Source organism: Dama dama, chromosome 9 (assembly GCF_033118175.1).
Source record: "Dama dama isolate Ldn47 chromosome 9, ASM3311817v1, whole genome shotgun sequence".
Lineage (NCBI taxonomy): Eukaryota > Metazoa > Chordata > Mammalia > Artiodactyla > Cervidae > Dama > Dama dama.
Window position 1 is genome coordinate 10747617 of NC_083689.1, and position 13781 is coordinate 10761397.

The window sequence follows — 13781 nt, forward strand, 5'->3', positions numbered from 1 at the left end:
CAAAAGCATAAATTCTTTGGCACTCAGCTTTCTTTGTAGCTCAACTCTCACATCCAAACATGACTACTGGAAAGTCTTGTATACAGAGTCACCATGATCACCCTACTTTCTGATTTTTACCTTATAGCCTCTGTTCTATTTGATTTCCTTGCGATGATAATGTATTATTATTTGTGTAACCATGTAATAAGGAAGCTGACTTCTCACCAAAAATAACTTATGATAAATAAGTCCTGAAGGTGTCATGTACAATCTGGTGACTATAGTTAATAATACAGTGTTGTATATTTGCTGGATTCAGAATTGCCAGGAGGAATATCAATAACCTCAGATATGCAGATGATACCACACTTATAGCAGAAAGCGAAGAAGAACTAAAGAGCCTCTTGATGAAAGTGAAAGAGGAGAGTGAAAAAGTTGGCTTAAAGCTCAACATTCAGAAAACTAAGATCATGGCATCTGGTTCCATCACTTCATGGCAAATAGATGGGGAAACAGTGGAAACAGTGAGAGACTTTATTTTTTTGGGCTCCAAAATCACTGCAGATGGTGACTGCAGCCATGAAATTAAAAGACACTTGCTCCTTGGAAAAAAAGTTATGAGCAACCTAGACAGCATAGTAAAAAGCAGAGACATTACTTTGCCAATAAAGGTCTGTCTAGTCAAAGCTATGGTTTTTCCAGTAGTCATGTATGGAAGTGAGAGTTGGACTGTAAAGAAAGCTAAGTGCCGAAGAATTGATGCTTTTGAACTGTAGTGTTGGAGAAGACTCTTGAGAGTCCCTTGGACTGCAAGGAGATCCAACCAGTCCATCCTCAAGGAAATCAGTCCTGAATATTCATTGGAAGGACTGATGCTGAAACTGAAACTCCAGTACTTTGGTCATCTGATGTGAAGAACTGACTCATTTGAAAAGACCCTGATGCTGGGAAAGACTGAAGGCAGGAGGAGAAGGGGGTGACAGAGGATGAGATGGTTGGATGGCATCACTGACTCAATGGACATGAGTAAACTCTGGGAGTTGTTGATGGACAGGGAATCCTGGCATGCTGCAGTCCATGGGGTTGCAGAGAATCAGACACAACTGAGTGACTGAACTGAACTGAACTGAGTTGTATATTTGAAAGTTGCTAGGACAATAGGTCTTAAAAGTTCTTACCAAGAAAAGAATGAAAAAATGTCATTTGCAGCAACATAGATGGACCTAGAGATTATCTTACTAAGTGAAGTAAGCCAGACAGAATAAAAAGACAAATATATGATATTGCTTATATGGGAAACCTAAAAAAAAAATACCAATGAACTTATATACAAAACAGAAATTCGCCCACAGTTTGCGATTAACATATACGTACTACTATTAATATATACAAAATAGGTAACCAACAAGGACCTACTGTATAGCACAGGGAACTAAACTCATTATTTCATAATATTCTATGAGGGAAAAAAATCTGAAAAAGAATACACACACACATATATATAATGGGTTGGCCAAAAGGTTCATTCAGATTTTCCCATAACATCCCAAACAAACCTTTTGGCCACCCCACTATATATAACTGAATCACTTTGCTGTACGCCTGAAATAAAAACACAATTGTAAGTCAACTATGTGTGTGTCTAGGTAGTCACTCAGTCGTGTCTGACTCTCTGCAATTCCATGGACTGTAGCCCACAAGGTTCCTCTGTCCTTGGCATTTTCCCAGGCGAGAATACTGGAATGGGTTGCCATTTCCTCCTCCGGGGATCTTCCCGACCCAGAGATCACACCTCCTGCATCTCCTGCATTGACGGGTGGATTCTTTACTACTGATCCACCTGGGAAGCCCAGTGTTGCCTATTAACTACACTTCTTGTGATCATTTCATAATATATACACATATCGAATCATTATGTTGTACACCTGAAACTAATACAATGTTATATGTCACGTTTCATTTGTAAAAGGACTCTCTGGAATTTAGTATAAATTAATCCCTGCTGTAACTAGAGGAGCTATATATTCCAATTGTCCTGGGACAGCCAGCTTATTGTAGTTGTCCTGGAGTAATTGTTTGGATCACTCCCTTTCACTCTCAAAAAGTGTCTCGGTTTGGATAGTATGTTAATACAGTCCTGTTGGCACAATAACCATGCTATCACCCCGGCTCCACCATAGCTGGGGAACCTCAAGCAAGTCACTCCGCTACAAAGCACTGTACTTGTCAAACATTCATAGCAACCGAACACTTTCATAACTGAAAACTCTCTACAGAAATACCACGGTAAGCAACAATTCAAAGTAGCATTTTATTAGTTAAAAAAATTCTTTCCTATGGTCAAAGTAGTGTTTACATATGAAGCAATTGATTCTCACTGAGGCTGTTGAGATGGACACTCATATTTTAAACCAGAAGTTGTAGCTAAATCTTATTTATGCATTGGATAAACCCCTGATTCACAGAGACATGGTGCAAAGGGTAGCTTTTTTTTTTTTCAAGGGCTCCCCTCCCCTCTAAATTAAATGGAGATGGCAGGAAAATCCTATGTTAGTTATTTCCAACACCTTAAAAACTGCTACCCAATGTGTATTTTTAAATTGCAGTTATTAAACACTTTTAAATGGAATTTGATGCTAAGTAACATTTGCAGAACTGTCAAAGCCCTCCTTGGAGCACTAGTTTTAAAAATGGCTGAATGAGACCATTGGTCAGGTCACATCCAGCTCAAAAGTCTCTATTTCTAAGGCTTTTTTTTTTTCTGTCTGGAATTCAACTGGAGGTGGGGGAGGAGGAGAGGATGGAATAGCACCTTGAAGGTTTGGACTCTGCTATCCTTACAGCAAAAGCCCCAGAAGCAAGTAGGGGCTTTTAGAAGGCTTCAGGCAAAAAAAGAAAAAGCCATTTAAGTGGAGTAGAAACAGTCAGACTTTTGAACTTGAACAAGGCAGAGATCATCCAAAAGCATGGTAGGAAGATGTTGGCAGCTTTATCCATTTGCTTCCAAGAGCCTCCAGTTTTTAAGATAAAAAGCATCTCTAGCCTCAGAGTTTGAGAGTCAAGGAGTATAGATGGAAGATTGATAACAAGTTTACTGTTTTGACGCCAAGTTGGGTCACGATGAACTAGAGATCTAAGCCAGGTGTGCCTATAAGTGCAAATTTGAACCAACTGCCAACTTCGTTAAAATGAGCACATTTCTCATAAAAATCCAGGTTTCTGGCTTTACTTGTGACAACAGGAAGCTCTGGCACCAGTGGGCTGCTCTCCCCAGGGTCATTCTGGGGTAGACTCAAGGTTCCCGTGTCTCATGCCAAGACAGAGCAATGCCCTCCATGTTTGCATTGTCACCATCATAATCTGCTGGTCACCCAGCACACAGCAACCATCTTGATTACTTGTTGGTCCCTGTGGGCATTTGAATGTGCCACCCATGGAACTGATGGTTGTGCTTCTGGGTCTAAAATTAGAGTGAGGTGGTCCCAACAACAGTTGGGACAGGAAGGCTCTGGATTCTAATTTCTCAGAGTTCTCTCGCACCTCAGGCTCATGATCTTGAGCAAATCACAGCTAAATCTGCAAAGCTGTTTCCTTATCTGTAAAATGGAAGCAGAAACTCCTGCCCTCTCTGAAGTATGGGCTGTGATAAGGATTGGACCATAGCACCTGGTGCTTTATAAACTATAAGGCTCTATGGTCCACGTTTGTGGTTTGGTTGGTCTCATATCCATCCGTCCCCATCTTGACTAGCACCCCAGTTACCCTGGGGAGCAGCCTCTCCCCTTCTCAGTCTACAGAGTTGGGTGGTGTTGACTCCAACCTCAGTCTGGATGGACGTGGGGTCAGGACCGCTAAGCAGAGTACTGCATTTTCCTCAAAGATAGCTTTGTGTTCTGGGATGGGTGTATGAACTAATTGGGGCTAACAGATTTAGAACCAGGGCACTTTGGTTCAAACTGTTGGAAAGAGACCTACTTTTCTGCTGAACTTGGCTGTCATGATGCTAATCTGGGGGCGGACCTGAGAATAGAGCTGAGGAGAGAAAACAATGGAAAGATGGTAGGAAACAAGATCTGAGTCACGTAACTGGAGGCTTCGAGTCCAGATATATATCAACACATACTTTCTTTTTGCTTCAGTTAGACTGAATGGGACTAGCTAAGTTGGCGCCACAGGGGGGTTTTACACCAGCAGGCAGACTTGTGAGCGTTTGTTTGATTTAGATTCATTTCCCTGGGCACTCTCTGATCTCAAGTCCTGGAGGGCTCCCGCAGCAGCTGCCAGCTCTTCTCTCTGCCTGGATTTGACCATCCACACTGCTTTCTTGAAGTTCTTGAGAGGGTCCTGTTGTGAGCTTCTTGATGAAGGGCACTGGAAACGCTCGCGGATGAGATAGCCATGTCTGGAGGGGGCGATGAAGCCATTGGAGGTTGGGATGATCCTGTTCACCACGGCGTGGACAAACTGGACAGCCAACAGTGTGCCTGTAAGGGGAAGTGGAGAGATGGGTACACATGGTAAAAATGCAGCCACAGAGATCCAATCTCACACATTTGAGAGTTAGCTGCATGGGGTCAAATTTCTTCTATCCCCCTTACTGGCTTAGGCATGACAGCAAAATTCTCAGTCCTTCTTGCTTCATCCACAATATGGGAATGATAACTGAGCCTACCTGCTGAGGGGAATTCTGAAGATTTGAAGATGTTATGCATGTCAAGTGCTAAGTATCAGTTTCATCCCAGAGTGAATTCAGTCAATATTATTATTGGAGAAGAAGTGGGAAGAGAGGTTGTGAACGTGTGCAGGATGGGCTTTTAAGGCCACAGTCCACAGACCTTAACTTCTGAGCCATCTGTGACATTGTGCCAGGCATCTTTATTACACTGTATTAGAATTCAAGGTATTCAATTGCAATATATTAGAGTATAACTATTCAATTATACAGATTCAACCACAGTTTTCAATTATAATGTATTTGACTACAATATATTCAACTCTATCTGCTATTCATTCAGCCACTTACTTGCTTTATGACCTTGAGAAAATTCCTTAATCACTCTGAACTTAAGCTTCTTCATTTGTCAAATGGGGATAGCGATAAAACCCTGACAGTGTCATAAGGGTTCCTTTCTCCATGGGAGAATGTGACAAAGGTACCCATGGGGAGCAGGTAGACCAGCTTCAAACCACAGCCCACCCCATCTCTCAGAGCCTCAAATTTTATAAAAGGCAGGTGTGAACTGAGATAATGAAATGACTTGGTGACAGTATCCAGTACACAAGAAATGTTAACTTCTTTTAATATGTCCTTAGTGTGATGTTAAACAGAATGAGAAATGTGGAGTTTTCAAAGTGGTTGATCTTAAACAAGGTTCCCCAAACATTTACAGGGCCTGAGAAAAGAGAATGAATGAAGGTCAACATCCATAAGATACAATATGTAAACACTGTAAATCCAGCTAATAAAGTATTATATTAAATGAAATACATTCTATCCTTCTACATTGGTTGATATACCTTCAGAACACCTGGAAGGTCAGGTTTGGGTTGAGGACTCTCAGGCTCTTCAGTTCTATGTCCGAATATAACGGTGTGGGAGACCCCAGCTGTCTGTGACTTTCCCCTTCTCTTCCCACATCCAGCTCCATCCTCCATCCCTAGGGGGCCTCAGATACATACATGTGAATCCCCGCCCAGCTCACAAATCCAGACTCCATGCATACCATTCCACAATCACCCTCCCAGCCTGGGGGTGTGCACACTCAAGGCACAGCCCACTTTCAGAAGGATAGACCTGGGAAAGAGGCCCACAGAGGCCCTAAAGAGTGCTCCTGGGGCAGGTGGGGAGGCTGTTCTGGAGTTCCAGGTTCCCAGAGCATGGGTTCTAGAAGAAGAGGTATAGCTCCAGTTGGGCCTATTCCCTGAGGCTGCAGATACCTACCCCCCCAAGCAGATGGACCCAATGAGAGGAGGTCAGAGCAGAGCCCTCTAAAGGCAAGGATCCAGAAGAGGGTCTTTTGTCTCCAGATCTAAGCTCAGTCCTACCCTCAAAGCAAAATGACTCACCATCCAGCACACTCCAGACAATTATGGAGCGATCTTTCAAGCCTGCATAGACATACTTGTCATCCTTGGAGAAGCAAGCACATTGGACTCCTATACAGTAAGAATTCTGTAGAAAAAGACAATGTGATCTTGATTTCAGAACTGAAAGACACCTAGGAGTCCAGCCCCAAGGCACTTGTATAAGAAGCCAGACTTGTAAACACCTCTTGGGTGATGCATGTGTGCTAAGTCGCTTCAGTCATCTCTGACTCTTTGGGACCCTATGGACTGGAGCCCACCAGGCTCCTCTGTCCATGAGATTCTCTAGGCAAGAGTACCAGAGTGGGTTGCCATGCCCTCCTCCAGGGGATCTTCCTGAACCAGTGACTGAACCTGCATCTCTTATGTCTCCTGAATTGGCAGGCAGATACTTTAACACTAGCACCACCTGGGAAGCTCCTTCTTGGGAGACGGAACAAGTTGAAACCTGGAGAGATGCACAGCATCGATATTCCTTGGCCCAAAATACATCTTCAAAGAGATTGGTTTGAGGGGATTAGTGACATTTTGCATTGGAGAACAGGAATTATAGGATTTAATTTCTTAAATGATCTTGGTTATACAAGTGTTAGCTCCGATTGTATTTAATTAAAAGCTATATGCTAAATGAAATTAGGAATCCTAGAACAGAAGAAGGGAACTCACTGAAAAACACATGATCCTGGACTTCCTTGGTGACACAGTGGGTGGGAATCCACCTGCCAATGCAGAGGACCCAGGTTCAACCCCCGGTCTGGGAAGATTCCACATGCCATGGAGCCCCTAAACCTGAGCGCCACAACTACTGATCCTGCATGCTGCAACTGCTGAAGCCCGTGTGCTTAGAGCCTGTGCTCTGCAACAAGAGAAACCACAGAAATGAGAAGCCTGGGCGTCTAAAAGGAGAGTCGCGCCATTCATTGCAGCTAGAGAAGCCACCACAGTGAGAAGCCTGGGCACCTCAGCTAGAGAGTAGCCCATACTCGCTGCAACCAGAGAAAAGCCCGAGCAGCAGTGAAGACCCAGCACAGCCAAACATAAATACATACATAAAATATTTGAAAATAAGTAAATGTTGATATTTTATTTTGTGTGTATTTTTCGCATTTACTTTGATTTTTTTAAACATTGAACTAAACCATTATTTCTCTGGATGGCCAAGTTTTTTGGCATCCCCTAAGACTCTCCTCTGGAGGTGAGGACCTCTCTCACTTGACTCATACTAGTCACGACCCCCGTTGGCTGCATATGGTGTATCCTTAATACATGATGCCCAGCATCTGTTTTCTAATGCCAAGACGTGCACGTGCTGTGGCAGGCTACCCACCGTGTAGCTCATCTGGAATTTCCACTTGCACACCTGCAGGTCCCAAAGACACAACAGGGCCTCCTCGGACCCGCTGACTGCCAGCTGCTCTTTGTGGCTGACCTCCACACAGGTGACTCGGCTCCCATGGGCCTCCAGAGGGAACACCTTGGAACTCACACACTCATAAAGGAAGAGGTCGCCGTTGATCATGCCGTAGATGACGCGATAGTCAGCCAGAACGGCCACACTGGCTATGGTGGCAGGCAGTTGGGTATAGAAGGTGTATACTGGCCCATCGATGACTGGACAGGGGTCCCCCGGGCTGATGTCCAGCACCAGGACGGTGCTGTCATAGGCAATGGCCAGGTGGCCCTCGTCCTTACTAAGAGCCATGCAGTTGACGGCTTTCCGGGCTTCTGGAGGAGGGATACACATCACGTCTTGTCTGGAATTCAGGGGGAACACCAGGACAACCCCAGAAACAAGGCCAGTGAAAAGGAGATTGGCCTGCTCGGCGACCTCCAGACACCTGACCTCATTGGAGGTGTCCAGAGCATCTTGCTCCTCACCTGTTATAGAGAGAAGACCGCATCAAGAATGGATCACAGGGACACTGGTTCCCCTCTTTAAAGGATTTTAAAAAATGCTTTTGTTACCCTTCAACTTGGCTATTGCCAGTCTCCCTGCTTTCACTCCTGCTCACCAATCATCCAAGCTTTAAAATATGAAAATCACAACATCTCACTGCCCTGCCTCAGACCCTCTGAAGATTTCTCAGAACCAATATACATGCCTTTATCTGGTCTTTAGAACCTCTCATCCCAAATGTTTCCTTTGCCACCCTCTGTAAAAGGGTAGGAGAGTAAATATTTTTGCCCCATATGCTCTCTGCTGTCAACACTTAACTCTGCTGGCACAGCCCTGAGGCGGCCACAAATAATGCGGAAACAAATGTGTGTCTGGATTTGGCCCCTGGGCTGTGGTTTACTGACTCCTATCTCCTTGCCCACCACCTCACTCTGTTTCTTCACATCCTGCTCTCCCCCACGACGAGCAGGCAAGCACCTCAAAATCTGCAACTTCATCTGTCTTGCTCACTGTTAACTCCCAGAGTTTGGCCCCAAGACTAGTACTAAACCAATCCAGACACGAACTTGAGAGTGAATCTCTTTTCTCATTTTATGATTAGCCAGGCAGAAGATTGAAGGCAGGAGGAGAAAAGGACGACAGAGGGTGAGAAGGTTGGATGGCATCACCGATTCAGTGGACGTGACTTGGTGACTGAACAACAACAGGAATTTCTATGCCTCCATCCACCCAGTGGGGACTGAGCAGGCATTACTGCTGCCATGCCCAGATCCAAGACCTCTTGGCTGTTAAGTGAAGGAAGCACCTTGTTTAGAAATGCCTGGGGGCTGAGCCCACCACCTAGGATGGCCAGTGACTGCCTGCTACAGGAGTAAAAAGGCTGGTCCCTTTGCTTCAAGATGGGACAGCTGTGAAGTGCAATTCATGTCCCTGGGCTCCTTGTGGAGTCAGACTGAGACCAGCCCCATGTTCAGTGCTGCTCCACCCAGCCTGCTTCCTTACTCTCTCCTCCTGGGAGTTCTCCTCTATATGCCACTTGTGCAAATGTCCCCATCAGGAACCCTGCCTCCAGGGAAGCCTCAACTAAAACAGGAATTGACAATCAAATAATCAATGACCACAAGCTAGAAATTTATAAAATCAAGTCCTGTCTTCTATCAGCCACTTTTAACCCAACTGGAGTGGGGTGTCACACACTGAATGTTTGGGTCCTACCCCCAAATATGTGTTAAGTCCTAACCCCCTAATGTGATGGTGTTAGGAGGTGGGACCTTTGGAAGGTGATTAGATCAAGAGGGTGGGGTCCCCATTAATGGAATTAGTGCCCTTGTAAGAAGAGACTCTAGAGCTTGCTTCTTTCTCTGCTCTCTGCCATCGGAGGACACAGTGAGAAGGTGGCCATCTGCAAACCGATCAGTGGGCTCTCGACAGACATTGATCTGCCAGTGCCTTGATCTCAGGCTTTCTAGCCTCCAGATCCATGAGAAATGAGTGTCTGTTCTTTAAGCTTCTCCTTTTCCTGTCTATAGTGCTTTGTTATGACAACCCAAACAGACTAAGACAGGGGCTTCAGTTCTTACCCACACAAATGGCTGTGCTTAAATCTTACAAACCTTCTGCCAAGGCCCAAATGCTGACTTTGTTTTTGTCCCCAGTTTTAGGGAAGTACATGTAGCTGCCGTTGTGTGACACTGCCGTGAGGCCGGTGCGGTCCAGAAACGGGTTAGAGGCCCTCGGCTTCTGAGCGCAGGTGAGGTCCCAGACTTTAAAAGATGACGACTGACGGGAAGCAGACGCCACCAGGGCCCCAGCCCGGGCCAGCAGGCTCACGGGGGCCCCGACACCGTCCAAGATGTCCAGCAGAGTCCCCTGCGCTGACAGACTCCACACCTGTGGATGGAAGCGGAGGGGCAGGGCTGACTTCTTCCTTATGCTGCTGTAGTTCAGGAATATTCTGAAGCTCGCTTGTCTGCCTTAGATAAACTTTCAGGCTGGAGTTCAAGGGCCCTCACATTTCCTCACCCCCTCAAACTTCCCTCCCTCTCATCAATCAGCTACCACGGCAGTTCTTAAAGTGTGTTCCAGGCAACCCCTGGAAGTTGCCCTCCAGGTGGTTCTGCAAAAGGGGAGTTCGGGGAGTTCTACAGAAACACAATTATTTTTGCAGTAATTTAAGAGGTCATTTGTCTTTTTATACATTCTTCCTCTCATAAATGAGCAGTAGAGTCTTCGAGAGACTATGGAATATGTTATCACAACTGATGGGAGAATGCAGAATCAAATATGAGAATCTGATTGTCTTCTATGAAGCCAGACAAGAAAGAGATTTGCCAAAATATGAAATGATAACACTTTTCATGATTTTTTGGTGTGTGTTTCAGAAAATAACAACTGTTTTCACAAAAGCCTGTTATTATATTCATATGTCATGTTGAGGACTTAATGGAGAAGTATTTTTAGATTTTGGCGTTTAAAATTTTAACATGGCAAGTATCAATAGATACTAAATGCAATACAGGATCTGAAAAGTGACATTTGTGGAAAAACTGGTGAAATAGGATCAAGGTCTGTAGATGAGTTTTGTCCCAAATGATATTGTCCCAATGTTAATATCTTGGTTTTGATAATGAGATCAATGTGATATAAGATGTTAACCCTGAGGATAGCTGGATGAAGAGTTGATACGTATGGTTTTATGTTTTAAGGAAGAGTTGCAAAGAGACCCAGAGAGTACTCATATATATATATGTGTGTGTGTGTAATCATTTGTATATGTACATACATATACATATATGTACATATATATGTGCGTATATATAAATATGTCCAATCCTGCTCCTCTGAAAGTCATACATATATATATATGGGGCTTCCCTGGTGGCTCAGGTGGTAAAAAATCTGCCTGAAATGTGGGAGATCCGGGTTCAATCCTTGGGTCAGGAAGATCTCATGGAGAAGGGAATGGCAATCCACTGCAGTATTCTTGCCTGGAGAATCCCATGGACAGAGAAGCCTGGTGGGCCACAGTCCATGGGGTCACACAGAGTTGGATGACTGAGTTCCTAACACACACACACACATATATATGAGTACTATCTGGGCTTTCTTCACAACTCTTCTGTAAAACCTAAAACTATTTCAAAATAGATCATTTGTTAAAAATATATGAATCATGTTGATATAGTCCACATACATGAAAGCCCCTTGAAGGTTCTCAATAACTTTAAAAATCTAAAGAGGTCCTAAGATCAGAATGTTACTGTTACTGTATCACATGCTCCTCTCCCCAGCTTGGAGAACTTTGAGCTTAATAGGAATTTTTTACCCATCTCCCCAGCCCTGCTCCTCTGAAAGTCAAAACCTTCCCAGTATTTTAGGTTTAGCGGGAATGTTCTCTCTTTTGTTGAATGTTTTAATAATTCCCCCTAGGTCTGTCTCTGAGTCCCAGAAGACCACCTCCCCAAGTCTGTCCAATGACCTGCCCTGTTTTTCCTGCACTAGTTTTTGTGGGTTTCTGTATTTTGAAGCCAAATGATCCCTAAAGAACCATACTTTGGGACTTCCCTCGTAGTCTGGTGGCTAAGACTCCTTGCTCTCAGTTCAGGGACCTGGAGATCCCATGTGCCACAACTAAGAATTTGCATGTCAAAACTACAAGATTCCACATACTGCAACTAACTCCTGGAACAGCCAAATAAATAAATATTTTTGTTTAGAAAAAGAATCATACTTTTTCTTCCAGAGGTGAAGGTGAGGATGATGGGCCATGCATCTCCCCCTCACCTGAATGAGTGCATCCCAGGACCCGGTGACAATCAGATTGTTTCCAGGACCAAAAATGGCTGTCTCTACCACATCTTCATGTTCAAGATCAGTGGCCATGAATCGATGAAAGCCTTGTGCATCTTCCAAAAATATCCTCACGGACCTTCCAAAACCTAAAACAGCAGAGACCAAGATTATACCTTTCACTCCTTGAGGAGTTTGAGAGTAATTGAATTCAATCAATTAAGATTTTTTTTTAGCACCTACTATATGCAGGTGGAAAGAATACAGTAGTGAAAAAGATAGACTAGGCCTCATCCTCATAGAGCCTACAGTTGGGGAAGGGTGAGCACAACAGTGATCAATAACCTCATCGAAAACGGTGAAGTTATTTATTATCACAAGGCTATGAGTTTTCAGAGAGCTGGTTTTGCCTGTTTGGGTTGCTCGTGGTCTCCCAGAACAAAGCTGGGCACATGGTAAATATGTTTTGAAGGTGGAAGGAGGGGTGGAAGGGCAGGAGGAAGGAAGGAAAATAAAATGTGTTAAGGGCAATGAAGTCAGGGGCTGGATGCCATGAGAAAAACAGGACTCAGAGACACACATAGCACAGAAGGCAAAGTGAAGATGGAGGCAGAGACTGGAGAGATGTGGCCATAAGCCAAGGAATTCTGGCAGAAGCTGGAAGAGGCAAAAAACAAACAAGTGAAGAAAAAACAACAGCGTTAAAAAAAAGGATACTTCTCGGAAGACTTTGGAGGGTGCCAGTCCTACCAATGCCTTGATTTTGGACTTCCTGACACTAGAACCATGAATGAAGATATTCTGTTGTTTTAACCACCAATGCTTGTGCGGTAATTTGTTGTAGGACATTTGCATTGCTTTTAGAGAGATGAAGAGGTGGCGGGCACTGGAAGAGGGGGGAATAGTATGAGACATCCAGAAGGAAGGAGAGGCCTGCTGTGTTTGAGAGAAGCATGGAAGCCAGTGTGGCTGGAGCAGAAGGAAGAGGAGGCAAAGGAGAGGAAGGAGGGGGCAGGTTTGGCAAAACAGCAATAGGAACCTTCTTAGTGGTCCAGTGGTTGAGAATCTGCCTTTCAGTACTGATGAACCTATTTGCAGGGCAGCAATGGAGATGCAGACATAGAGAACAGATTTACAGACATGAGGTTGCGGGATGGGGGTGATGGGAGAGAGGAGAGGAGAGCAGGGACACATATACGCTACCGTATGTAAAATAAATAGCCAGTGGGATAGCTGGGTGACTTGGGAACTCAAACCGAGGCTCTGTGACAATCTGGAGGGGTAGACCCCCGTTAAAGTCATGCTGATTTCATGTTGGGTTTAGGGGTCTATTGCCTTAAATAAGACATATTAATAACAGAAATGCCACTATTTCTCTTTACCTTTTAAAATGGGGTCACAAGAACATTCACAATACAAATATGGTTCACATGTGTAGTTTTCATTACTGGACAGCGCTGGTCTAAAGGGTCTTGGCCCCTGGAAATGGCTTTGTAAAAATCAGACTGAAGGATTTCCCTGGTGGTCCAGAGGCTAAGACTCCATGCTCCCTAAGCAGGGGCCTGGGTTCTATCCCTGGTCAGGGGACTAGATCCCACACGATGCAACTAACAGTTCACAGGCTGCAACTAACGATCCCACATGCGACAATGATCAAAGGTGCCGCCTGTCACAACTAAGACCCAGTGCAGCCAAATAAATGAATCGATTAATCTTTAAAAATTGGACTGGGACTTCCCTGATTGTCCAGTGGTTGGGAATCCATGTTGCAATGCAGGGGACGAGGGTTCAATCCCTCGTCGGGAAACTAAGATCCCACATGACGCAGAGCAACTAAGCCTATGCGCCACAGCTAGAGAGTCCGTGACAGTAATAAAAGACCTCACATGATGGAAGGAAGATCCCACATGCCGCAACTAAGACCTGATACAGCCAAATGAAAAAATAGAAATGAACATTAAAAAAAATTAGACTGATCTAAGGTGGCTCAGACGGTAAAGAATCTGCCTGCAATGTGGGAGACCCGGGT

At 44.5% G+C, this 13781-nt stretch overlaps 1 protein-coding gene across 1 annotated transcript in view; it reads right to left on the minus strand.

The window, feature by feature from the left end:
- Positions 1-4164: 4164 nt before the first annotated feature.
- Positions 4165-13781, minus strand: part of NWD1 (NACHT and WD repeat domain containing 1) — a 52966-nt gene continuing 43349 nt past the window's right edge. Inside the window, exons 11-15 of the mRNA XM_061149179.1 lie at positions 11747-11901; positions 9577-9853; positions 7394-7944; positions 6049-6154; positions 4165-4466 (exon numbers count right to left, since the gene is read on the minus strand). Of these exons, the coding sequence (XP_061005162.1) occupies positions 4165-4466; positions 6049-6154; positions 7394-7944; positions 9577-9853; positions 11747-11901 (1391 nt within the window). The remainder of the gene's footprint in view (positions 4467-6048; positions 6155-7393; positions 7945-9576; positions 9854-11746; positions 11902-13781) is intronic.